Source organism: Drosophila navojoa, chromosome 5, assembly GCF_054131105.1.
Source record: "Drosophila navojoa isolate 15081-1374.11 chromosome 5, UAZ_NAV_1.0, whole genome shotgun sequence".
In the NCBI taxonomy this organism is placed as follows: Eukaryota; Metazoa; Arthropoda; class Insecta; order Diptera; family Drosophilidae; genus Drosophila; species Drosophila navojoa.
The window spans coordinates 25,530,165-25,556,467 of NC_142893.1; the positions used below are offsets into that span (position 1 = coordinate 25,530,165).

The 26,303-nt window shown below is 42.6% G+C and overlaps 4 protein-coding genes and 1 long non-coding RNA gene across 8 annotated transcripts in view; 4 read left to right on the plus strand and 1 right to left on the minus strand.

Annotated features, from left to right (window-relative positions):
• Diap2 (Death-associated inhibitor of apoptosis 2) overlaps positions 1–5,194 on the plus strand; it is an 84,757-nt gene extending 79,563 nt beyond the window's left edge. The window contains exon 4 of the mRNA XM_089261104.1: positions 4,184–5,194. The gene's annotated coding sequence lies outside the window, so the exon portion shown is untranslated. The remainder of the gene's footprint in view (positions 1–4,183) is intronic.
• Positions 1–5,194, plus strand: part of sli (slit guidance ligand) — a 45,503-nt gene extending 40,309 nt beyond the window's left edge. The window contains 1 exon segment of the mRNA XM_089261064.1: positions 771–5,194. Within this exon segment, the coding sequence (XP_089117190.1) occupies positions 771–3,059 (2,289 nt within the window). The 3' untranslated portion in view covers positions 3,060–5,194.
• Positions 5,195–7,190: 1,996 nt separating this feature from the next.
• Nup214 (nuclear pore complex protein Nup214) lies at positions 7,191–13,061 on the minus strand. Its single transcript, XM_030388073.2, has 8 exons — positions 12,886–13,061; positions 12,667–12,805; positions 10,866–12,604; positions 10,627–10,808; positions 10,229–10,570; positions 8,950–10,169; positions 7,357–8,884; positions 7,191–7,293 (listed from the first exon to the last, which is right to left on the minus strand). Exons 1-8 carry the CDS (start codon positions 12,919–12,921, stop codon positions 7,269–7,271), a joined length of 5,211 nt encoding a protein of 1,736 aa, XP_030243933.1. The 5' UTR covers positions 12,922–13,061; the 3' UTR covers positions 7,191–7,268.
• Positions 13,062–13,268: 207 nt separating this feature from the next.
• On the plus strand, positions 13,269–13,995 carry LOC149091256 (uncharacterized). The gene is made up of 2 exons (XR_016196951.1): positions 13,269–13,389; positions 13,562–13,995. It is a non-coding gene; the product is annotated as an uncharacterized LOC149091256 (long non-coding RNA).
• A 1,707-nt stretch (positions 13,996–15,702) lies between these two features.
• ReepA (Receptor expression enhancing protein A) lies at positions 15,703–25,134 on the plus strand. 4 transcript variants are annotated; one of them, XM_089261092.1, is made up of 9 exons: positions 15,703–16,112; positions 16,216–16,339; positions 18,237–18,309; positions 18,484–18,681; positions 18,768–18,881; positions 21,565–21,845; positions 21,919–22,060; positions 23,924–24,740; positions 24,946–25,134. In XM_089261092.1, the coding sequence occupies exons 2-8, from the start codon at positions 16,308–16,310 to the stop codon at positions 24,737–24,739; spliced, it is 1,656 nt and encodes a 551-aa protein (XP_089117218.1). In that variant the 5' UTR covers positions 15,703–16,112; positions 16,216–16,307; the 3' UTR covers position 24,740; positions 24,946–25,134. The 4 variants fall into 4 exon arrangements, with proteins under 4 accessions (XP_089117218.1, XP_089117219.1, XP_089117216.1 ...); XM_089261093.1 differs by lacking the exon at positions 23,924–24,740 and having other exon boundaries at positions 15,708–16,112; XM_089261090.1 differs by lacking the exons at positions 15,703–16,112; positions 16,216–16,339 and having other exon boundaries at positions 17,525–18,309.
• The last annotated feature ends 1,169 nt before the right edge of the window (positions 25,135–26,303 follow it).

Sequence of the window (26,303 nt, forward strand, 5' to 3'; positions counted from 1 at the left end):
TTAAAATGTATGTGTATACCGAAGCTCAAGTCTCTAGTATTTGATATACGACTTTTACAAAGATGAGGGTGAGGGGGTGGATTTAGGTGTGGGGGGTAAATTTTAACAAAAACCGAAATTTTATAAAATTCATCTTAATATACATTTTAAATTTGGAGACTCTAGCTTGAAAGATGTAGGAGATATAATTATTTAAGTGATCTTCGATAAGGTTTTTTATCGATAAAAAATATTGGAATGAGTTATCGTTTTTTAGTGATAAACTCGATCTGCGCGTGATATATACGGACATTTTAAAAAAAAGTTGAAGTCTCTAGCTCTTATATCTTCTGAAATCGACGCGTTCATACATACGGACGGACGGACGGACGGACGGACGGACAGGGCCAAATCGACTCAGCTTGTCGCCCCGATCAAGAATATATATACTTTGTGGGGTCTGCCACGCCTCCTTCTGCCTGTTACATACTTTTAACAAAACCATTATACCCTGATTTCCCATTTTCAATGGGTTCAGGGTATAAAAATGTAGTTATTATTAAATTCCATTGATTTTATTTATTATTATTGTAATATACTACAAGTACTTGGCGTAAGCTATAATAGGACCTTGGAAATCAGAACAGAGTAAAGTTGAAGGCCAATTAATTGTATTCACTTAATTGTATTCATAAAACCTTTCATATGTATATTGTCCAGTGTTATATAGGTATGAACGGAATCAATTATATTGCACTCGCCTGGTTAACTTTTCTTTCTTATTTCAACAGGTGCGCATGGTATGCAGCAACAACCGCAAATATATCAAGAACTTGGATATTGTGCGCAAGTGCGGGTGCACCAAGAAATGCTACTGACTGAAAGATGCGACTACCCCATTGCTTATACGAAGCAATAGCAGCTTAGATGTTAGTTTAGGAACACAATTAAACTTAACTTATAATATGAGTAACAACAATAATAACAGTAACTTTGATAATGATGATAACAGTAGTAGAAATAGTATCAGTAGCAGTAGCAGTAGTATTAGCCTTAGTCTTAAGCCGCATAGCAGTAGATTTAATGGCACGGGGCAGCAGCAGCTGGGCGTGGCTGATGCTGACGAGAAAAAGGAGGCGGCTTCGGCTGCGATGTATGGCGAGGATGACTATGCCATGGAGGACATTGAAGCGGACACGGAACGCATGCAAGCGGACCTCCACGGCGAGGACGTAGACGACAATGATGATGACGACGTGACGAGCTTATTTGCAGATGATGACGATGAAGATGAGGATGCCGATGATGAAGATAATGATGATGAGTATGATGAAGAGCCGGAGCAGTTGCCAGATCCCAAGAGTCTTATCTCAGAAGCTGCCCAACAGCAGCCGCAGCCGAGCGACGAAGAAGAAGACATGGGTTATGACGAGGACGATGAGCGTCTAGCCTTGGAGCGACCTCGCACAACGCGTCCGCGTGCCGACGAGGAGCATTTCTTGAATGAGGAGGGCAGCGGCGCCGGCGCCGGCGCCGGCTACAAGTCACGCTTCAGGCCAAACAACAGCTACAGGCAACTGCACCTGGAGAATATTCGGAAAAAGCTGCTCACGGAGAGTCAGCAGCAGGAGCCGGCTATAGCGGTGGCCGTGCCGAGCACTGCGATTGATCTGCGCGAGAGCAGCGGCCATTTTGCTAACGATGATGAGGATGGCGAGGATAACGATGACGGTGTCGATGATGAATACCCTGACAATGGCGACAGCGCTGGCTTCTTTGGGTCGCAACGCTCGAAAAGCAACTCCGGCTCGAATCATTATTTCCGCAAGAATAGTAATGACGCGATCAAAATTATATCCACGCCCCTGGGCAAGGTGGGCATTGTCTATCAGCAGACGCCCACCAATGCCGATGGGGATCAGCAGCAGCATCAGCTAGATGCGAACAAGCAGCTAGAGGAGCAGGCACAGCAGAAGCCAGCGACACAGTTCACAGACTTCGATGCCTTGTCACCGGATCCGGAGAGCAGTCATCGTTTTCCGTCGCCACATCCAAAAATAACGCCCGTTCTAACACCCGATGGCAAGGTGGCGCTGCTTTATCGTGGTGATTCGGAGAGCTCCAAGTACGAGCCCATACGCAATCTGACGCATAAGTTCACCAGCTCTAGCTCTGCCAAATCAGCATCCGAGCAGGCCAAAGCGAACAGTGATGATTCTTCGGACGACTCCTCTGACGATTCGGTCTACACGGACAGCGAGGATGAAAGCGCTGGAGACAGACCAGTTCCGGCCTCTGGCTCAGCTGTGACACCCAAGCATATGCAGCCCGAAATACTGGAACCGTCGGCCCATGCGCCAAACGGTGGCAGCTTCATAATACGACCCACCTCTGATTCACTGCTCCCCATGATCAATCGACCCTTGTCCGAGGTTCTGGGCATCAAGAAAAATCAGTTCCAGGAGACGCGTGTGCGCGACCAATTGCCAATGCTGGGCGTCACTGACGCAACTCCCCGGTCTCTACTTGCTCAGCCCGCACGACAGGGCGAGCACAAGCCGAGCAGCAACCTACATTTCCTCACCAAAGTCAATCTGGCCGAATATCCCACATCCAAGCAGCAGTCGCCGCCACCGCTGGGCCAACTGCCCACAGGGCGTGACTTTGACTTCAGTCTAGATAATACCATGCTAGACGAGAGATCGCGCGTGCGTGAGCTGGAGCGGCAGCGAGAGCGGGAGCGAGAGCACAATGAAGCCACCAGCAAAGGCGCCACCGAAGCTCACACAATTGCCAATGAACAGCTGCTGTCCAAAACGGAGGTCATCAACTTGGCCATAATACCGCAATTCGATGAGGACATGGAGAGTCTGCAGCGGCTGCACGAGAGCAGTGGGCTGGGCAGCCGACGTCATCATCGAACGCGGCATCGCCACCGGCAAACGGACGAGGAACTGTCCGGCATTCATTGCGTCATGCAGGTCATGATGGGCATCGCTGCCGTATCCACAGTCTTTGGAATGCTGGGCACCTTCTTTAAGCAGCGCATTCTCGATCAGCTGCGTCTGATGCACTGGTAGTACAACAATAGGTATTCGATCGGCTTCGAATACCTTAACGAACCCAACCGGAACCCAAATCCTCGAGAAGCACAGGGCTCATCAGTAACACGAATAGATTCATCGTCATCATTATCATCATCATTATCAATATTATCATCAGCATGTCGCCTTCTTTGCTCAAATCTACTCCACTAACCCACTCTGACTACTAGCATAGGAGGCAAAACTTTTCCCCCTTTAATACTACAACTACTGCGCTCACTCTATATTGCCTCCAAAAACATACATATATATATACATATATCATATGCCATATTTATATTCATATATACACATATATACTCTATATTAGGTAGAGCTGGAAAACTGTCGTCCGTTTTAGATCAAAATTCCTCAACTTTCTTTAAACTATGAATATTGTTGACAAACTTGTTATATAATGATAACTCATTAACAGCATTTTTCGGTTAGTGTCAATAACATCTAGTATTCTTTCCTTTTTACGTAAGGCTGTTAAAGTCATTATTCACAGTTAAATGACTGTTACTGTAAACTGTTACTGCTAACAGCTCAGATTACATTGACACCGACTCTCGTCGTCACATTAACAATTTAAAATTGTGTTAACATTATTTATATTGTTTTATCTTCAAGTTTTCCACTTCTACTCTCTATATACACACATACATACAGATATAAAATTAAATGTTAATGCAAACTCTATGTTATGTCCCTAGGAGCGTCCCTGCTTTTGCATTTTCCAATATATATATATATATATATATATATATATATATATATATATACTATCTTTATATACTTACTAGCAAGCTACCCAGGCGATGTACATATAAAAGCACACATTAACTGAAAAATATACGACTATATGTATATGAACGCAACTGTAGCCCCTGCCAAAAATCTAAGGATATTTAAAATTTCCTCACTTTTCCCTGAACTTTTTTTCGTATTTCGAAACCTGTTTTCCCGTTTATATCAATTTTAAATACAGTCACACACACATTTACATGGTTGAGTGTACAAGCTTTAAGCAAGTCATTGCATGTGCCACGCCCACACCGCCAACGCACACCGCCACAAAAAACTGTCCCGCCCGAAAAAAAAAAATTCAGAAAAAGGAGAAAAATATGACATATAAGAACATTCCCCCGCCAACGTACTGTCAAAGAGAATCGAATTGTAGCAACAGTTTCCTTTTGTAGATAGAATACAGTTGTTTAAAGAACCAAAATGACAAAGATAACGCTAAAGATCAAAACAAAGAAACGATAATACGAAAACTTCAAAATCAGCTAACGGTCGTTTTAAACGCTCCGTACACTCAAAGAAAAGAGTAAAAATTCTTTTTAAGTTAGTAAGTTGCTCAACAAAAAAACAAAGAAACGGAAAAACGAACAACAACAAAAGGCAAACAAATGAAATGAAAAGAAAATCAAGAACAAAAAGCTTACGAATTTTCAACAATTGTTGCGCAGTGTTTTTGTAGAATTAGTTTAAATAATAATAGAAATGGAATAATAATAATAATAATAAAACAGTAATAATAATAATAATGTTAACAGTAACTAAATGTGTGCTAAACGTATTTAATAAATGAAAAGCAAGCAAACTAAAAGAAAGTAAAGAAAATCCTAAACATAAATCGGATAACAAACATCTAAGCTGGGTAGTCGCATGTAAATCTCTAACAATTAACAATTACCAACCTAAGTTAGACCTAATTAAATATTATAAAGTATAAAAAGAAAAACAAATTACGAATTGCATTTATAGAACCTACACCTAAATCTAAATCTAAACCTTTATATATAAATATATATGCATAATTATTTATACTAATCTATATATGTATACTACATGTATGTAAAATGTTTTTGTCTATTTTTCACTATTTATACATATGCTATATACGACATATACTATTTGTAAGCGTTCGCGTTCGCCTTTATTTCGTCAACGTTTTTGTTTAGTTCTGTCCTAACATGCTATATATATATACATATATCCATGTATGAATATTTACTAAATATATATTTTTATTAATGTATAACTACGCGCACTAATTATATGCATATTATTGTATATGTGTAACCAATCGAGAATTAAATGTGTAATAGCTGTTGCTAAACGTTGACTTCAGTTCCGTTTTTATTATTATTATAAAACTATAATTGTTTTTCTGGCTAGCCTAGAGCCCTAAGGAAATTGATGACTAAATTCAACTTACAAAGTTCAAAATGGGATCTAAAATTTTTGACATACCATAATAGGCATAACGAATGCTTTGATTTCCGTGTGTAATATTTATTAGATAATAAAAATGATAAATATGTTCAACAAGACCGTGCAGATTTTTCTGATTTGTTTTATACTTATATTTATAATGGCTATAATGGTTTTGTTAAAAGTATATAACAGGCAGAAGGAGCTCCAAGATCAGCACCTAAAACCAACTATGAGCTAGGCAGTTTTCATTGATCGTAATATAAACCTATATATGTATCTATACTTTTTAAAGGAGAATTTGCTCCAAAATACCAAAAAAACTGGGTATTGTCCACTCCTGGTTGATCTGAAACTGTCTAAATGTGGTCAATCCACTAGCCCAGTGGTCATACCTGAACGTTAAGGAAAATTTGTGGGCAAAATTGGGCGTAACCATTCGGAATAGGTCAATATAAAAAAAAAAAAACTCAAAACGGCCCTATTGGAGGAATAGCCGAAAATTTCCAGCGAAGTCGCCCGAAAATTGTTTAACTAGATGGAATCACACTTTAAAGAGGAGGTCAAATCCCAATTTAAGAATTCTCGGACAGTAAAGTCTTTGAAAGTGAAATAAGCTGTGACATGGAAACATCGAGTTATTTTAGTTTTCTTTAGTTTTAAATGTTATGTTTTAGAACAGAAAAAGTATGAAGTGTGTTAAAATATAATGAATGACTGATAAATAAGACCCAATTTAAATTTTTTGGATATCTTTACTAATTTAGCGAAAATACGGCTTTAAAATCCTACTATACCGCTACACGAAAAAATCTGTGAGCTACTGTATTTCATATACAAAGGACTTGTGCTTTTGCAAATGCATACATATGTATCTATATTTTAATCATAACCTGAAAATTTCATGAAGATACACAAGAAAAGTTATTAGGCAATTAAGTTCCCATAGTAAGCCGTGTGTGTGCATGTGCGAATAGTTATTGAAATATCAGTTGCTCGAAGGATTCAGGGGATCTCGTAGTCGAGCAGTCTCGACTACAGCTTTCTTACTTGTTATACCCTGAACCGCCCCCAATTTGCAAAAAACGTATTTCAAGTACTAGAATTATCGTCTGTTTACAAAAGAAGTTATTCTAGTAAATTCTCACACTATTGCCCACACTGCAGCGCAGCTCAAGCGCAGTCGCTGCTTACTGCGCAGTTAGCAAAGCGCGGGCGCGTGTGTGCGTGCATAAAAGAAGTGCAGAATGATAAGAATATCAGCTTGGAGGGTTCAGGGTATCTCCTAGTCGAGCAGTCTCGACTAGAGCCTTCTTACTTGTTTTCCATTAAAATTTATTATATTTGCTACGAGATCAATTTACGTTACGCAAATTATATTCATTTTTTCGCAGTGAGCGATTGTATTGCAAAAGCGCACCTTTTTCCCTTCGATCGTAGTCGCATACGACGAGTCGTGACTTTGGGCTTTCTCTGCTACAATGACAATTATACAGACGCCAATAAACAACAAAGCTAACTAAAATGGCGCGCTTGAGTTTCCGTTGTCTAACACTTCGTTCGTAGTCGTGGTTATGTCCTTCTGGGTGCCAGTACAGTATTGTTGCGACATTTAGTTAATTAAGTTCAAAGGCATTTCACCAAGATCCTGGGTCCTGCAGAAGTGGCGTACACGTAATTGTTCTCGCTGGGATAGTGTTTGTTTCTATATTAGCTCACGAAATTTTCAGAGTGCTTAAGGTGTAAATTTGTATTCGAGATTGTTCCAAATTGTACTTTCTCATGAGTTTGCCAACTAGGCAACACTAAATTTGGGTTAACAATAGCCACGGTTTTTGCTTTTATTGAAATTCCGTTGAAATACCACGGTGACGGACTATCGCCATTGAAAATTAAAAGAGTCACTTATGCTTATGCTTACAAATACATATATGATCAAAATTTATTCAATTCAATTCACACTCATCGTACAAAGGAAGCAATTCATCGATACGTCATGAAGGAGGAGCTGTGAAATAATATCAGAAATGATGAGTCAGATTCCCAATTCGGAGGAAGAGAGATCACTTACCCGCCATAGCTGGGCTTTTGGTTATTCGGGTTACTTGTTTGGGCCAAGTTGCCAAAGGACAGACCTGTGTCGGTACCACCGAGCGTTTCAAAGATATTACCCTCTGGCGGCTTAGCTGGAGCACCAAAAGCTGCAGGAGCTACGATTCCGGAACTGGTTCCAAACGTGCCGAAACCTTTGGGACTACCAAATGTGGGAGCGCCACCAAATGTGGGGCTTGCACCAAAGGCAGGACTCCCGCCAAACACTGGTTTGGCTCCAAAGGCAACAGTCGGCGGTTGGGTTTGCTGTTGAGGCGAGCCGAACCCGGATTGGGCCACCGAGGTGCCACCGCTCTGGCCGAACACGCCGCCACCGCCAAAAGCGCCAGGCGTGGGTGTTGTTTGGCTGAAGCTGCCAAAACCACCAGAGCTGCTGCCACCCCCAAAGATGGAACCTCCAGAGGAAACTGGCGAGGTTGTACTGGCAGCGCCACCGAAAATTGAGCCGCCTCCACCAAAGGCCGATGGCTGAGTCTGGGCAGAGTTGGCGTTGCCAAAAACATTTCCGCCCCCAGAGGCAGCCGTCTGACCAAACAAACTCTGTCCAAAGATGGGTCCAGAGGGCGCTGCGGCCGTAGGACTTTGCGTGTTGTTGCCAGAGCCACCAAAAATTGAGGATCCACCAGCAGCACTGCCGCCAAAGAGCGAAGGACTGCCAGCACTGCTGCCACCGCCAAAAATAGAGCCGCCACTGGCAGCAGAGCCAAACCCGGAGGGCTTAAGAGCTGCAGTTTGCCCAAAGATGCTGCCGCCAGAACTGGCACCGGTGGCAGCCGGCGCGGCAGGGGAACTACCAAATGGCAACGGGTTGCTCGTCGCTGCAGCCGCGAAAAGACCAGTGGGAGGGGCAGCTGGGCTGGTGGCAAACACGCTTGGCTCCGGCTTGGGCACATTGCCAAAAATATTAGCCGTCGGCGGCTGCGAAACACTGACTGCAGCAGGAGTAGGGGCTCCAAACGGACTGCTGACCGTTGTTGCGGGGGCAAAGGCGTTCGACCCACCAAAAATTGAGCCAGGTGTACTGCTCGTCACGGACGTAGCTGAGCTGGTTGCTGCTGTAGAACCACCAGCTGCGCCGCTGGTCGTGCCCAGGTTGCTGAAGGAATTTGCGAACGAGAAGCTGCTGCCTGGCGCAGCAGCTGCATTCGTGGTGCTGACTCTCATAGCTGTAGAAGTGGGTGCTGTAGTGCCACAAGCAGATGTAGCTGTAGTTGCAACTGGTGTTCCCGACGGCGTTGGCAATGTAACTGTAGCTGCAGTTGTAGCTGTAGCTTCTGTTGGTGCTGCTGATGTTGTTGATGCTAATGCGGTTCCTGCACACGTTGCTGTTGTTGTTGCTAGTGTTGCTGGTGTGTGACTAACTGCAACACTTGTGCTGACTGCGCCACCAAACAAACTCTTACTGGAATCGCCCTCGGCGGAAACAGCTGGAAAGCTGCTAGTGACACCTTGACGAAAGCCACTAAAGATGTTAGCCGGAACAGTGACTGTGATTAGAATAACAGAAGATTATCAAGGATTAAGCACCGAGTTACAAGTTATAGTTACTCACCTGCTGCGTTGTCCTTAGACTGGGGCTGGCAAATGCTCACAGAGTCAAATAAATTGTCAATGGGCAAAGCACTGCTGGTGGTAATGGATGCAGCAGACGAAGTGGTGCTGCCCGCGCTGAAGGAACTGGCTGCATCGCTGCCTGCAGCAGAAGTAGCAACAGTAGCTGCTTGAGTCACAGTGGGCGCTGCTGTTGTAGCGGACTTGCTGCTGCTTGCGGTTGTCGTGGTTGCAGCTTGAGGAGCAGCCGCTGGAGCAGCTGCGGGCACAGAAGTAGAGGCAGCAAAGGTTGAGCCGCCAAAGCCACCAAAGCTGAACGTCGAACTGCCGCCGCCAACAGTGCTGCCTGCATTGCTGCCAAAGCCAGCGAAGCTAAAGGGCTTAGAAGCTGACTCAGCTTTCGCTGAACCGCTGCTTGGTGCCTGAGTCTTCGCAGATTCCGCGGGGGCTGACAGATCCACAGGCGGTGGCATATCCTTTTTAGTCTCTGCAGGCTTCACACTCATTTCCTTGGCGGGTGTCGCTGGTTGCTTAGGCTTGGCTGCTTCTACACTGACACTGAGATTGCCAAAGCCCGCAAAGGGAGAGGGGGCAGCCGCAGCTGGACTTTGAGACTTAGTCGTCGCACTGTGTTCGCCGAAAGGCATCATGGGCTTCGCCCCACCAAAGCTGAATGGCGCAGCACCACCACCAGCGCCACCAAAAAATGATGATTTAGGCTGTGCAGCTTCACCAGTGCTCACCGTAGTCGTGGTCATCGTCGACGTCGTGGTTTTCACAAACGGACTGCTCTGGCTGAAGCTAAACGGCGACGGCGCAGGCGTATGTGCCAGTGCAGGTGCCACAGCAGGACCGCTCTGCGCCTTCTCACCGGCAGCAGCGGCTGCTGGCTTGGAGGTGGTGGGTTTGGAGGCTGTGGGTTTGGCCAGCTGCGTGGGCACTCCAGCAGCTGCCTGAGTTGCCTTGTGAGCCACAGCTGGCTTAGCACGCGCAGCGGCTGCCTCTGCCTTTTTCTTAAGCTCTGCTTTGAGCTTTGTCTCCAAAACCACTTCAGACTTTAGACCCACACGATCCGGCCTCTGTGGACGGATGACGGTTACGGGGCGCTGCTGCAGCAGCTGTCGAATGCTTTTCAGCTTCTGCTGAGATAGCTTGGCACGGTTTGTGTCCACTACATGACTCAAGTTCATAGAGAGTATGGAGTCCGCCAAAGTGTCGACGCTGTCGCGAAAGCAATAGGATAATCAACGATATTTACATTCTCTATACTGTATACCCACGCTTCATTAGTACGATTGCGGCTGGACTCCTGGCTTAGCATGGCGGACTGCAGCAATCCGCGCTCCTTTAGCTTCGATTTGATGTTGTTCAGCAGAATGCGCTGATCGGAGGTCGAGTTCTGCAGGCGCGTCAATCGCTGATAGATGCCTTCCAAACAGGGCATATTCATTTTCGACTTGGAATTGCGACGCAGCACATCCTGGTACTGCTCCCATTGAACGTCAATTTGCTGCTGAACCAGCTGCAGCTGCGCCTGGTTGGCAGCCAAGTAGCTCCGTAGTCGCGATAGTATGCGGCGTCCAGCTGCATCAAAGTTTGTGGAACTCATCAAGCGCGTTATGCTGGAAAAAAATATATATGGAATTGCAGGCAATCACTGTTGGCAATCTGCACTTACTCTGGTTTCTTAAAGACCTCCAGCTTGGCGCGACAATCGGCGGTCATGACATAGGCTTCGCTTAGAGCATGACGCAAACCCTGAACATCCAGCTCGAAGTCTACATCGTTCGCTTGATCGTTTAGCTCTTGCAGATCTTCCAGTCGCTTGGCATAAGACTTGATCGTGGATGGTGACTCAATCTATCAATGAGTTTACATTTTTTGATTGCATAAGACGGGAAGCAGCATAGGTCTTACCTGAGCAAGTAGGGCTCTTGTCTGCTGTTTTTGCTGCTCGATCTGTTCACTGAACGCACTAATCTGCACGTTCATGATCTCTACGATCACGTCGTCCACTTCACCAACGCTGAAATCGGAGCTCTTGCTCGCAGTCGCCAGCTGCTTCGGGATAGCAGCAGGCGCGGGCGTGAAAATAGGGGGCACTGTATAAAGAGGTTTGCTGTTGCTGTTGCCCTTATTGGCAACAGACGCGGTCGATGGAATGGCCTGTTGTGCAGGAGCAGCTGCCTTCAAGTTGCCTAAGCTTGGGGCAGTGTTGCCCCCGACTGGCAGGCTAAACATAGATGTCGATGCTGGGGCTGCAGCCTTGCCAGCTCCAAAGCCGCCGAAGCTGGGCGCAGGCAACGGATTGGCTGCAGCAGCGCCGAAGTTAAGCGAGGCAGTGGGTCCACTGCTAAACGTGGACTGCATTTTGTTGGACTCGTTGGCTGCAAAGCCAGCAAACATCGACGACGGCTTATCCTTCGTGGGCGCCGGAGTGGACGTGACTATGTTGGATGTGAAGGCAAAGGACATGTCTTGAAGGGGGGCGGGCGTACTGGCCTCCACTGGAGCTGCAGGCCCTGCAGTTGCAACTGCTGCTGGCACAGCTGCTGGTGGCTGCGGCCCGGCGCCTAATAGAGCATCCAGTGCAACAAATTTCCCAGAAGTGTCCGCCAAAGGCGGCGCCGGAGAGCAAATGGAAACGGCTCCCGACTGGAGATTGAGAAAGTTAAAGGCGAGCAAGGTGCCATCGGTCCCCAGGACATGAACCATGGGCATGGTGGGCAGCTGTTGCTCGTTGATGCTGAGCTGATGTGTGCTGGAGATGTCCATGGCGAAGCCCAATGGGAATGTCTCCTCCTGCGTAGCTTCGCTCAGCGGCATCTCAATTCGCGCCTCATCCAACAACGTTAGCTGCTGCCAACTGGGCGTATCGCCCGCCTCCGAGGTACCTAGTACTCCGACCTCCACGCCGTTTGCCGAGCTAACCAAGAGAAGATTCCACTGGGGTACATGCGTGAATTGGAACTGATGAATGCGTGGTCCATTTAGACTGTAGCAAATGTCGTAGTAGTTCGTGTAGGTGGGCACGCCTGCCTTGGGGGCATTGACTATGTACAAGGCAGGGTTGCAGTCCTCGCCCTGCTGCAAGAAAATCACAGCAAACTGGAACGTAGACAACCAGTGCACGGCAATCGTATCGAAGGGACCATCGTGCACATTAGGTGGGCAAGGCAGCGTCTTGGCGGGTGTTAGATCCGGCTTGAATTGTTGCAGGCGACCACTGGGAAAGCCGAGCACCAGCTGCTTGCCCTTGGGTGACCAGCAGCCGCACTTCACCTGCTGACTCTTGTCCAGCGAATGCAGCTCGAAGTTGCCACCATCCTTTAGGGCATACATTGCCAATCCTCCGTTGCTTAGCACCACGGCTAGGCTGTTGGGCAGCACTGGATTCCATAGCAGCTGCAACCCGAGGACATTATCCTCGGGAGCTAATCGTATATTATACACGATTCGCACCTCGGGACTCATAAAGGACTGCACGGCATATATGGACAGCATGCTAGTGCCATTCGGCTGCGTATAGTTAATGGCCAGCAGATTTCCATCGGAGCTGCAGGATATGATGTTAGGTTTATTGGGTAGGTTGATGAGTCGCACCAAAGGCTGCTTTCCACTCGTCTTGTGTGCAGCTATATCCTTAACGATGATGACTATCAATCAGAGATTACTTTAGATTAGTGTTTCAAGAACTAACAAGGAATAGTGAAAATACCCTTTAATTCCGGCGCATTGGGATGACCGGCGAAGAGCAGTCCACGACTACTAGAGACTGCTAATAGATTCACGTTGCTGCGCGGATCGCCGCATTTTCGAAACGCCAAAAACTTGTCGTGCAATTTGAATTGAATTTCCTGCAAATTGAGCACTCAGCGAAATAAATAAATTGAAATTCTATATACATAGACATTTTCAAAAATAACTATCTACATACCTGTGTGTCTTTACAATTGGGTGCATTTTGCGCCATTTTTACGCGAGGTGTGTGGCTGCTTTTACAAGTTTTTTAATAGACAAGCTGCTAATATTAATAGTAAAAAAAGTATTTCTAAATCAGTTGACCAATAAATATAATTATGACATCGTATTTATCACATATTAATGCAATACAAATAAAAACTAATCAATTAAATTTGCAAAGAACGTGTTACCGATAATATTTTAGTTAATGTCGGCACTAGTGCTGCAAATCCATCGATGGAAATATCGATAGTATCGATGGACTTTCTTTTGTTAGATAGATCGATGGAATTTTCTCGATGTCGATAAATCGTATTTTCAGCAAGGCTGGAGTGGCTGGAGAAATTCAGTGATGTCATTTCCGCTTTTTTGCCGTCAGATTTGGCTTTTTTAAAAGTGCGATAGCGGGAAAAATTTGAAAACAGCGGGCAGCGGGAATTCCAGCTTTTTTGGCAAATTCAAACCGCTTTTTTTCAAAGTAAATTTTTTCTAAATTTTTACAGCTGTTTTAACGATTTATATGTTAATAATAAATATATTGTACGTAAGGTATCGATAGTTACTTTAATCGACTAACCTCCTCTTAAAAATGCATACCGATATTGGCGCGTTATCTTTTCTTGTGAACATTGTGAAATTCGTTTGCGTAGTAAATCATGCCGAAGGAAGTTTATAGGCAAAAAGTGCGAGATGTATGGCTGCGGGCCACAGAATTCAAGGATTGGCTAAGGAAGGACTCCACAGACGCAACACGGGCATATTGCAGTTATTGCAAATGCACAATAACTGCCAAATTAAGTGACTTGCAAGCGCATGCGGCTACAAAAAAGCACGCAGGCTCAATTTCAGATATGGACTGCATCGACACAATAAGTGCTGCTTCAATTATAAACTACCAGACAGCTGCCTAAAATCAATAAAAGAGAAGGATTACTATCCAAACGATGTGGAAGAATGCATTGATGATTTATTGGATGTAATATAATCAAGGATATGATTTATAATTTATAAAAATACCTATAGTTTGCTATTCATATACATATGTAATTAAAGTCAGCTTTTTTGTCAACCTTTTTCCCTTGAATCCAGCTTTTTTCAGCTTTTTTTTTCCTTGATCCAGCTTTTTTTGCTTAGAAAAAAATGACATCACTGGAGAAATTACTGCGCACAGCAGAAACGAAGCAGTCTTTAGCTAAAAGCTGTCGATATGCTAATGTTCTTAAAGCACAATAATTGATTACATAATGGATCTCAGCTCAAGACTTTTGTGAAAGATAGTCAAGCTTTGTTTTTTTAATTTTAAGTTAAATTTTAGGACTTGTTAATTACAGTCGAACTTTTTATACTCATTCACGAAGTGAATTAGTATATTGGTTTTGTGCAATGTCCGTCTTGCTGTCCGTCCGTCTGTCCGTCCGTCCGTCCGTCCGTCCGTCTGTCCGTATGAACGCAGTTCATTTCGCCGCTATTGAACCTAGAGACTTGAAATTTGGAACACATATTCGTGTATAACTCCGATTTATAAAGTGTTAAAATTTTCCCGATCCGCCCACTAGGGGCGTGGCAAATCGGAAAATGCATTTTCCGATATACCAGAAATCATGTTAGTTGAAGAGCTAGAAAGTTGAAATTTGGTATGTAGGTCCGCGTTGACCCCCCAAGTCCAAAAAGCTATGGTGGATATATCTACGCCCATTGGGGGCGTGGCAAATCAGATAAAACTGTATCTCCTAAAGTTCTATAGCTAGAACGTTGAAATTTCGCACGTGAGCTAATGCTATAATTCTATAATGACTGATGAAATTTTTATGTCTACGCCTACTAGGGGCGTGGCAAATCGGACCTGAAGATATAGTGATTTTTCAAATTTGGCTATATTCTAGGCACTATTGATGCTACAGACTTGAAATTTGGTATATATACGCGAGTTGACCTCCCAAGTCCAACAAGCTATAGTGGATATATGTCCGTCCAAAGGGGGCGTGGCAAACCGCAAAACTTTATATCTCCGACAGTTTAAGAGCTAGAAGCTTCAAATTTGGATAGTTGAGTTACTGGTAACGTCCTCTATCGATGCCCCAAAAATAATTGTCACGCCTCTTTGGGGGCGTGGCATATCGAAAAATACCCTGTAATTTTCACATTTTTTGAGCGTAAGCATTCAAATTTCGCATTTACGTTACCGTTAGCTCTTTCTAAGAACTGGCCAAACAACTACGGCCACTAGGGGCGTGGCAATCGGCATTTGTATTATCAAATTGCGACATTTATATGCTTGAGCTACCTACATACATATGTATGTATGTATATGTATATACAAATAGGCTTAATAGGCATTGATAACACGGAAGGAAAAATTTTTATAAAATATAAAAATAAAATTTAAATATTTAAAAAATATAAAATAAGCTAAAATAACAAAATTTGCAATTTACAAAAAAGAGTTTTCCGCGGGATGTGAATGAGTATTCCGCAGTCGGTAGCGCCCGACTGCAACGTTCTTACTTGTTATTTTATAGTTATAAGATATTTTTGAACCAAAGTTTAGTTTGGTTCTAGTTGGTTTTAGTTGATTCTTTTTTCTATGAATCTTAACTATTTTTGAATGATGAAGCTATTTTCGATGGAACCATCGATACTATCGATATTTTAATCCATCGGACTCAAACAAAATTGATGGACGGTCCATCGATGGTTTTGCAGCACTATTCGGCACCTATTATACTATCGATAACAATGCACACAATGATTTCTATATCGATAGGTAAGGAAAATGACCAAATGCATATCGAAAACCGATAGTACATAGCTGTGTTTTTTGCAACATATACACATCTCCAGCTGTGTTGTTGTTTGTCTGTCTCTGTCTGCGTTTTTGTTTAACAAAAGCATTGTTCGCGCGCGCAATGCTAAAAAGAACTGCATCAAATAGTTAAGACGGAAATGAACGAAAAATGTAGTTAAAAAGATTGTGCAATTTATAGCAGTGCTGCGCAACACGGTGCTACAGTGTTGCTTTTATCATTGTAATAAGCAAATTCAGAATCACAGCAACCAAAAGAAAAAAGCATAAGGCATAAAGCATCGTAACTGTCAAAATTTTTTATGTCTTAAAACAAGTACACATTAACACAGAAACTAGCTTTAGTAGAACGATTGCAAATTAGGCGAGTTATTGTGCAAGCCATCATAAACAATAAGGTAGGCCCCAGTACCAGCCCCAGTAACAGAGCGCAGCTAATTGACGAAGAGTGCGAGTTCCTTCACATGTAATTGAATTTTCATTTATTCTATGCAACCACAGTGGCAGACAAACACAAGGGCAGGCGGAGAAGTCGACGCAGTGCTATCGCCAGCTGAAAAAGATCGTAGCAAAGGACGCGCAAAACTTTCAATATGATCAGCAGCTTGTTTTCACGCCTGATAATGTGAGTAAGAAACTAAAAGCTTGTAACCGCGCAGCTGCATTAGGTAGTTCGAAAGCTTAAGACTACAATTACTTATTATTTCAACAAAAAACAAGTAAACGTGTTCTAGTGGAGACTAGGAGATACCCTGAACCCTCTAAGCTGATAAACTTGTACTGTGTATGGTATACACGAGTATGCCTCCCAATATCGACTCAGCTCGTCGTACTGATCAAGAATAGTATATACTGGAGTCTGCGATGATTCTTTTTCCCCGTTACATACTATTTAACAGATCCATTATATTCTGATTTCTCATTTGCCTGTGTATGCATACATATGTACAGAGTGATTAAAATATCAGATTGGAGGGTTCAGGGTATCTCCTAGTCGAGCAGTCTCGACTAGAGCCTTCTTACTTGTTTTACTTTATTTCTACTATACTTTTAATTTTATGTAAACTGATTGTTATAGTTACTAATGTATTATCTTATGTATGTGTATATCTTTATGAGGCCAGCAACTACAGCAACACACACGCACGAATGCGTTGTCACTGCGTGATTGTTGTTGTTGCTGACCCCAAAAAAGAAAAACTGGTGAGCGAGCAAAACTCTTTTCTTTTTATTTTTATTTTTTTCAGTCGACTTATTGGCCTTGCCTCCATAGTTCGCTTAATTTGTTTGATTCTGCTTCCTAATTGTGTGGGCGTTACGCTGTGATTTTTCGAGCGTTACCTTCTTCTCATGTATTTTATTTATTGTGGGTATGACTGTTGCGAGCGAATCCATTGTTTGTTTATTAATCAGCGCCAGAAGTTACCGTTAGCCGTTGTGCGGCGTCAAAGTCAATTTGAGCGGACGCCTTTTAAGGCATTCACAGCTGAGTAGTCTGTGTTGTCTGTGCGTGTGAGTGTGAGTGCGAGTGCGAGGTTGACGCACTCGTCTGCCATGTATACGTATATATAGACACCTCAATGGAGGCCAGTCTAATGCTCCACTTGCCGCACCGCGCTGCCCGGTCGAAGCTTTATGCAAACTGTCCATGTAAACTCTGCTGCCTTGATTCATATTTTTAGCGCCTTCAAGCGCTGATCAGCTAATGGATGCCGAATCCGATTGCGATTGCGATTCCCATTCCGATCCAGATTCGGACTCGGATTCCGATCAGAATCAGAAATCAGATTCACTTTTTCTCTGTTTGAATTCTTCTCGCTCACATTTTGGGGCGCTTTGTGCTGCAATAGAGCGCAGCAGCTGGCAGTTGCTGAGCTATTAATAGTCGAGCATTGTGTGTTACGGAGACCATTAGACGCTCTCTGGCAGTCGCTGACAGAATAGTCTTTGCGCGTCGCCTTAGCAGCTAGGAACGAGGCATTGTTAGCTCTGGCGCTGGGCAATGTGTGAGCCATGAGCCGGCCTAGCTATCTGCAGGAGCAGCTGCTCTATCAACAGCAACAGCTACGCCAGCGTCCGGCTAATATTAACCGCCTACGTCAGCAGGCGCTACCCGTACACGGACGCAGCTACTCGCTAGAAGAGCACCAGACGGCTGCTGCTGCCCATTATGTACCCGTGTACTCCAAGTTCGTCTATCCAGCCCCACCGCTAGAGCACCTAGAGTTGCAGCGTCAGCTCGGCGGCCTCCATGATTCAGTCAACTCTTTGGGTAGCGACTTCACAGACTACGACAATGATGACTCCTACATTGTGGAACAGCGAATGGCACAAGACTCAGCTGCGCCCGTTCCAGGCTCCAACGTAGTGCAGAACCTGAATGCCTTGGGTCGCTTTCTCGAGCTTCTACAGCGCTGGCCACTGCCGCGTTTGTCTTTCAACACGGCCTGCATTTGCTCGCTCATCATTATATTTATAGCGCCGCGCACTTGTGCCCAGAGCTTACTATTTCCCACTTTCAGATTGTTCTTCGGCACTCTATATCCGGCCTATGCCTCCTACAAGGCGGTGCGCACAAAGAATGTTAAAGAATATGTGAGTATTACTATATATAAAAATAATATGTTACAAATTAATTATTTAGATATCTAATAAATTTTCATTTATGATATATTTACGCATATACCTAAATTCTCGCTCTCTATGAGGCAGATTCGCACATTTAATGTTTTATATATAGTCTCACATATCTTATATGATTATATATAGGTCAAATGGATGATGTACTGGATTGTCTTTGCATTTTTCACATGCATTGAGACCTTCACGGACATATTCCTATCGTGGTTCCCCTTCTACTATGAGGTCAAGGTGGTGATTGTCTTGTGGCTGCTGTCGCCAGCCACAAAGGGCAGTTCCACGTTGTATCGAAAATTCGTGCATCCCATGCTGACACGCCGTGAACAGGTGCGTTTCGATAAATATCAACATCGCCCGTTCTCCCCCTCTCTTTCTATTATTAATTATACTCTCTTTGTTTTAATTTGGCACAGGAAATCGACGAGTATTTGAATCAGGCTCGCGAGCGCGGCTATTCAGCGGTTTTACAGCTGGGATCAAAGGGTGTTAACTATGCCACGAATGTCATCATGCAGACTGCCATAAAGGTAACTCGAACAAATACAGCATCACACAAGTAATACATGCACACTGACACTCACACACACACATACACAAGCAATTCATCTGGCACATTTTTCAATTGCTTCTACAACAATTTGCCACCAGCGCCGTTGCATAAAATGAAAATGAAAATGAAAATGAAATGAAATGAAATGAAACAAAATGAGCAACAGACAACAATATTCGCCTGCTCAGTCGCCTCACTGGTTGAGAAACGCCACAGTTTCTATATAGAAAATGCTTGCGCAATGTTTTTCTCAGTTTTGCTCAGCGAGCCCCTTTCAGTGCTCATCTCTCTTCATCAATTGCAACAACAACAACAAATCTTCAGCAACTATTGAGCAGCTGCCGCGTGCCAGCGACGACATCGTCATCATCATCATTTGTTCATTGTTTTCATTAACTTTAAATATCATTTAAACAAACAAATAATACTATGTATGGTTGCCTCTGTGCCTTTTGTTTTTCTGTTTCGCTGTAGTTTTAAGTTTTTATTTCGACCTTTTAGAAATGGGTTAGCCAGATTGAAAGCCATCTAGAAATACAAATTTAAATAAAAATGCACAACATTTACATATATAAACTATACATATGTATATGTATTTAGATAGTATTAGTATATATCGATTATCCTAATGTAGCACAGAATTGGGTCTAAATCACAGAGTCGAGTAAATTGTTTCCCTAGGCTAATACCCAAGTATGTAAACAAAATTTCAGATTGTAATAAACTTTGCTTAGATGTTTTTGTTGTTGTCGTTGTTGTTGATGTTAATGTTGTTGTTTGTAGATGTTTATAAAATTACAATTATAAGGAACCTGATTCAGTTCATGTGGCTTCTCCAATACAAAGGCATTAATCATCAACTAGAACGTCATGAGAATGTCTTTATGGGCACACATAGGGAACACTTATTGCTATAGATACATACATATATATATATATATATATGGTGTGCTATATATGCATTTGTCTACATATAACAGAAATTCGCTTTGTCGAAAGGCATTTTGCGTGTTTCATTGGGTCAAGTAGTAATTAATTTCAAGTAGCCCACAATATATATGTATATAGTTATATATATGTATATAGTTTCAGCTTGTAAAATGCAGTCCGATATATGTATATAGCATATAGAAGAACCTTTGTATAGCACACTGCTTAGTCATCTGAAGATATGTTTTATTTGTGTAGCATATTGGGCACTCACTTCCATTTATTTTCTACTAAATACAATTCATTGCGATAATATGTAAATAGCTTTGAACAAAAGCTACTATAACTTATGTATATATGTATACATACATACATATATATATAACTCAATAACTCTATTCACAATTCAATATCTCTTATTTTATATTAATACCTTCCTAATTGAGTACATCATTGTGAATTTTGTGTTCAGAATTTATGTACGTAGATTTCTGTTGCATAAATATTTTTAGTTTAATAGTTAATATATATATATATATATATATATATATATATATATATATATATATATATATATATATATATATATATATATATATATATATATATATATATATATATATATGTATATACTTATGTATATATATGTATATATATATTGCATCTATTGCGGGGCTTCTGGGTAGGGCATATAAATAGATAGGGGATTGGCATGCCTCCGATAATTCGTCTTAGACAGTCTAAAAGAGTGTATGTCTGCCTGCGCATATCTGTGAGTGTGCGTGTGCGTGTGTGTGTGCGTATGCTGTCCTCCTTTTATTTGCACTTTGGTTTCATACACATTTTAAACACACTTTGAGTTCGCCTTTTTTATTAACTATAATTTTATCCTATTTTGGGCTTCTCATTTACGTTTCTTTCCATTTGACTTACAAACAATTAAAACGAACAACAACTGCACAACCGCACACCTGCAACGCCTGCCAATACTAACAAACTCGCACCGCACGACACGCAGACCATTCAGTTGGCATCGCCTGTAGCGGCCGATGTGCACCGCCTGCAGAGCTCCCAGTCGGCCAGCGACCTGTCGCGGGATCAGGATATGCTGGACGCCAGCGAACTCCTGCAGCGCTCCAGTTCGCTGAACGGTATTGAGAGCTATGCTGAGCAGCGTGTACTCATCACAGAGCTGCACGAGGAGGAACTGAGTGGCACGGAGGCGGGTGCTGCCCGCCTGCGCGATCTGCCGGTGCGAAAGACGCGCTCGAATCGCACAGTCCCGGCCAACGGTGCAGGCTCTGCGGCTCCAGCTTCGTCGAAGCGCACCACACGTGGCTCCTCAAAGGCCAAGACAGCCGATTTGCCGTCGGGCGATGGGGCTGTGCGCGGACGCCGCAAGCTGCGCGATGCCACACCCGATGTGGACGTCGAGGGAGATTAGCAGACTGGAAGATTAGGAGCAGCTCGCATATTAATATACGCCAAGCAAATCGCATGATACTCAGCAAAGAGCACAAGATTAAGCGAATTTTCAATTGCTTTGCACACTGTGAGAGGATGTCGTCAGCCGCCGTCGTCATATTATTTAAAACAAATCTTTATTATGCATATTTGTAGTCGGTCTAGTTTGTAATTAATTGATCTAATTGATAAACTCGCAAAATGATGCCAAGCCAAATCCTTTGCTCTCCCTCTCTCTCTCTCTTCCTCTATCTTCCTCCATCAAGGGCGGCGGCAATCTGGTACAGACCATCAAGCGTAGCTACAGCCTCAGCGATCTCAGTGAGCCGGATGTCCATCGGACCCAGGACGAGCTGGACGATGTCTTGATGACATCGGCGTCATCGGTAATGATGCGTCCTCAGCCTGCGCGGCTCCTACGGCAGCGCCACCAGACGCCAGTGGGCCGCTCCGCAAGTGGCACGCGCCACTCGACGGGCATGTACTTCACCGAGGTGGACGTGAGCGCCGGCTCCGCGGCGGCGGGCAAGCATGCTGGTGATTTCAAGTGAGTTTTGAGCAGCCCACGATTCTGATCGACTGCGCCCACACTTAACACGCTTCTATGCACATCCATTCAGCTACAATATACGCAGCACGGATGACATCAGCTCGGGCTACTCCAGTGCCGAGCCGGTTAGCGCTCCACTCGTCGCCGGGCTGAGTCGCACCTCATCCATGACAAATGCTTCCAAGGCGCGTGTGAAGTCCAAACGCAACGAGGTAAGAATTTAGTTGAATTTACTTTGTAAACCGACTTGTTCAAGAGATTTGTATACTCAGTCACAAAAGTTAAATGGTGTAGGGGTTTTGTGAATGTCCGTCTTGAGCGTGTCTGTCCATATGATTGAATTTTGTTGCCGCTATTGAAGCTAGGGACTTGATATCTGCAACACATACTCATGAATATATCCGATTTATAAAATGTTAATGTAAATGTTAGTCTTCCAGAATGAGGAGTCTACGGCCCCTAGGGCCGTAGCAATCGGTATTTAGAGTGCCAAAATTGGGATATTTACATACATATATGCGTGAGCGTGTATGTATTTGTATATACAGTCTGTCAAGAATGAGTTGGCACACTGAAAAAAATGTAGTTTATTGACCTGGGATGCAAATATATATAAGTCATTAATGCATAAAAACAATTTTTTTCAAATAGGAATTATTATTTTACTAATTTAAATATAAAAAACGAAAACATAACATTCAATATGTAAAAAATTAATCAACAAAAACAAAAATCACTCAAAAATATCAGTGTCAAAAAGGTGTTGGCACCGAGCGTTTTGCACATCTGCTTTATTATTATTATTATTATTATTTTTTTTTTTTTTACTGATATCTGTTGATATTTTATACATCTATGTATGAAATAGATTCACTGATGAAGCGCCATCTAGCAGAACTAAACAAATCTAACTGCTCATGTGGTACTAGAAGTTTGAATATACATAGTATGTGTGCACACGTATAGGAAAACTGTTTTAGCTGCTGCACGGGCGTTTGTTAATTGGCCAATAATTTTGCTATTTTTTAACGTCGATTGATTTAACCGAATTTAATGAAACTTTCAGCATGTGATCTACATATTCTATTATTTACATTTAAAATTTGGCGACCTGAAAGTTTCATGAGCATAGCTCATCAACAAGAAAAGTTATTAAGCAATTAAGTTTCCATAGTAAGCCCACACTGCAGCCAATGCGGCATCCCTATGTGTGTCTGTGTATGTGTGTTTGTGTAAGCGTAAAGACGCAAAGAATTATTAAAATAGCAATTATTAGAAGGGTTCATGAGATTTCGAAGTCGAGCAGCCTCGACTAGAGCTTACTTACTTGTTATACCCTGCACCCATCGAAAATGGAATATCAGGGAATAATGGTTTTGTTGAAATGTATGTAAAAGTCAGAAGGAGGCGTGGCCCACAAAGTTGGCAATACTATGAGAATTCAATTGTTGAATAATTTAATTTCTAGATGAACAATCTTAATGAAACTTTCAGAACGTAATCATAATGTTTAAATGTATGTACTGAAGTACAAATCTCTATTATTTGAAATACGCCTTTTACAAATATGAGGGTAACGAGGTGGACAAAGAAGTGAGGGATAAATTTTAATAAATTTTATAAAATGCATCTTAATATACATTTTAAATTTGAAGACTCTAGCTTTAAAGATGTGGGAAATAAAATTTTATAACTGCTTTTCGATAATGATTTTATCGATAAAAAATAACGTTGTACTGTGATACGGATATTATGAAAAAAAGGTCGTCTCTAGCTCTTATAACTTCTGAGATCGCCGCGTTCAAGCATGCGGACAGACAGACGGACAGGGCTGTATCGACTCAGCTCTTGGCCCTGTTCAAGAATATATGCACTATGTGGGGTCTGCCACGCCTCCTTCTGTCTGTTACATACATTTCAACAAAACCATTATACCCTGATTTCCCATTTTCAATGAGTTCAGCGTATAAAACGGTTAAATTGTATGAGATTGCTTTCGATAGTTGAATGCAAGCAAAAGCCACACTTATTTGACTTATATAGTTGCCTAATAGTTATTATTATAATTCGATTAGCTAATTCTGGAAGAAATGCGCTCTGAGGTATATTTGGAAAATGAGCGTTCCTTTGAATTGATGAGAGCACAGCAATCCAAAGAAGTTCAGATGCAAAAGCAATTTAAGATTGTGGAGAGCGAAGAAAAGATTGCCAAACCCACTGAGGCGAAGAAGGAGATGGAGGTGGAGGAGGTGGGAGCGGTCGTAGAAGTAGATGAGGATAGGTTCTACGAGGCTATGGATGTCATGGAGGGCGAGGAACTGTCCATAGCAACGAATAAGGATGCAACAAATAAGAAACATATGGAAACTGAGCGGCTTAGCAATAACGAATCCTTTAAGGAAGCGCCCGCTGAAAAGGAAATCAATGTGGGCGACTATATGAGTGAATCCGTTGAAATAGAGGACTACAAAGCTCTTGTGGATCCTTTTTTATTAGTAGTCACTGAATCTAGTTTTGATGTGGCCGTGAGTGCAGGAGCCTCAAATACAGAGCAGCCAGTTTCTCCGCGAGAGTTGCTCGCCACGCTGGAGGAGATCAAGCACAGTTTTCGCGCCCAGCTAGAGCCGGAGACGACTCCGCTACGACCCAAGGCTCAGCATACCAAGGGACGTGCACCAGCGCCGCCTTTGCCGCCTCGCAGGGACTCCCGTGCAGCGGACAGCGTGAGCCTCCACTCCACGCAGTCGCTGTCTCAACTGGAGCGTACCAAGTCCTCAGGTATCGGCCATCTATTAAAGAGCTTCAAAGATAATATGCTGCGCAAAGCTAATCAGCAAGCCGATGAGGAGCCCAGCGTCAACGGCGGCTCAGCTAAAGAAACGTCTATTTGATGTAAGCCGTTGGCCAAACACAAACCCGAACTCATCCGCTCGTCTCAGCTACCCATTACTACTCAAACTCCCCTCGCTGTGCACTGTACAGAATCTTGTTTGTGTGTTGCATTTACTAACAAATCTTTTGCATTTCAGCATGTGCTCGACTGTCATATGATAATGCCTATATCTTATATCATATGTCTGATCTGGTCTCTTTCCAGGACAAGTCCATGTCCGCTAGTTGTACTACTTTGCCCCGTAGCAGCAGCCGCAAGGCGGATAAATCTCAGTCAACAAATGCTTCAAGCCAAGCCAAAGCGCGCAAGTCGGAGAAGTGAGGCGCGATCTACCAAACCTAAAATAAATATATACATACATATATAAATATAGAAATATATATATATATATAATATTTCTCTTAATTCCTTAATGCAATGTGTTTTAAAAAGTTGCTCGGTGCTCAAATTTAGCCGATATAGAAGGTCGACAGCAAAGGATAAGCATAATGGAAAAGAATGATACTAAAGTAAACCTCATCATTAGATTGAAATTGTAACTGAATAATGATCGAGCAGGTGATTGACATTATTATAAAGATATTATGATATAATTCCTTACCTTTACCCATTGCTCCTTGGCAAGCTTAACTAGCCGATGTATATGTATATTCATTTACATACATGTGCGATTGCCCTACGTGTCCTACAGCCAGCTCCTGTCACTACAAATTAGTGGGGAAAATAATATCATCTATCTTTCTAGTTTTCAATGCATTGTAACTGATAATTAAATAAACTCAACTATACATATGAAAATTAAATTTAAATATGTAATTGTGTGTAATTGTAGGATTGCAATGCATTGCAATGCGTTGCAGGTCTATCAAATTAAATCGAGTTGACCAGTATTATTGTCTCTCTTTAAATATTTAAGCATAACTCAAATTTCATAATGTATATACATATGCGGAATATATGCATGTATGTATGTACATATGTATGTATATATTTAATGTAGGCTACTCTCCTAGTTTAGAAAGAAATCAAATTATCGAATGCTTGAAATATTAAATGGTTCGATATTTTTTAGAGAAAGTAAATAAGACTTCGGTATATAAAAGGTTTTAATTCAACGGCTGATACTTTACATATTCGTAATGTATGTTCAAATTAATCTTTGAAAAGAACTCATTTATACGGGTTTGCTTCGAAGACTTTTCAATCATTTTTTAATGCTGTGTCATCAGTTCATTATGGTTGCAACATCGCTTTTTTCTCACCTCCTACTTTTTAAATTAATTTTTTCTTTTCAGCAATCATCAAACTTTTATTTATTTTAGGAGTCATATTTGTATACCCTGAACCCATTGAAAATGGGTCGACATGGCGTTGTCCGCTCGTCGCCCTGATCAAGAATATATATACTTCGTGGGGTCTACCACGCCTCTTTCTGCCTGTTACATACATTTTAACAAAACCATCATACCCTGATTTCCCATTTTCAATGGGCTTAGGGTATAAAAAAAGCCGAACATTAGGGAAAAAAATCTGCCAAAAAAAATATGTTTCTTGCTTTGATT

Coding starts and splice junctions, on each gene's coding strand:
- ReepA (XM_089261090.1), top strand. CDS start 17,728: ATGAGCCGGCCTAGCTATCTGCAGGAGCAGCTGCTCTATCAACAGCAA. Junction 18,310..18,483: donor CAAAGAATGTTAAAGAATAT/GTGAGTATTACT, acceptor GATTATATATAG/GTCAAATGGATGATGTACTG. Junction 18,882..21,564: donor TCATGCAGACTGCCATAAAG/GTAACTCGAACA, acceptor TCCTCCATCAAG/GGCGGCGGCAATCTGGTACA.
- Nup214 (XM_030388073.2), bottom strand. CDS start 12,921: ATGGCGCAAAATGCACCCAATTGTAAAGACACACAG. Junction 10,571..10,626: donor GAGGTCTTTAAGAAACCAGA/GTAAGTGCAGAT, acceptor ATTTTTTTCCAG/CATAACGCGCTTGATGAGTT. Junction 10,170..10,228: donor CGCAATCGTACTAATGAAGC/GTGGGTATACAG, acceptor CTTTCGCGACAG/CGTCGACACTTTGGCGGACT.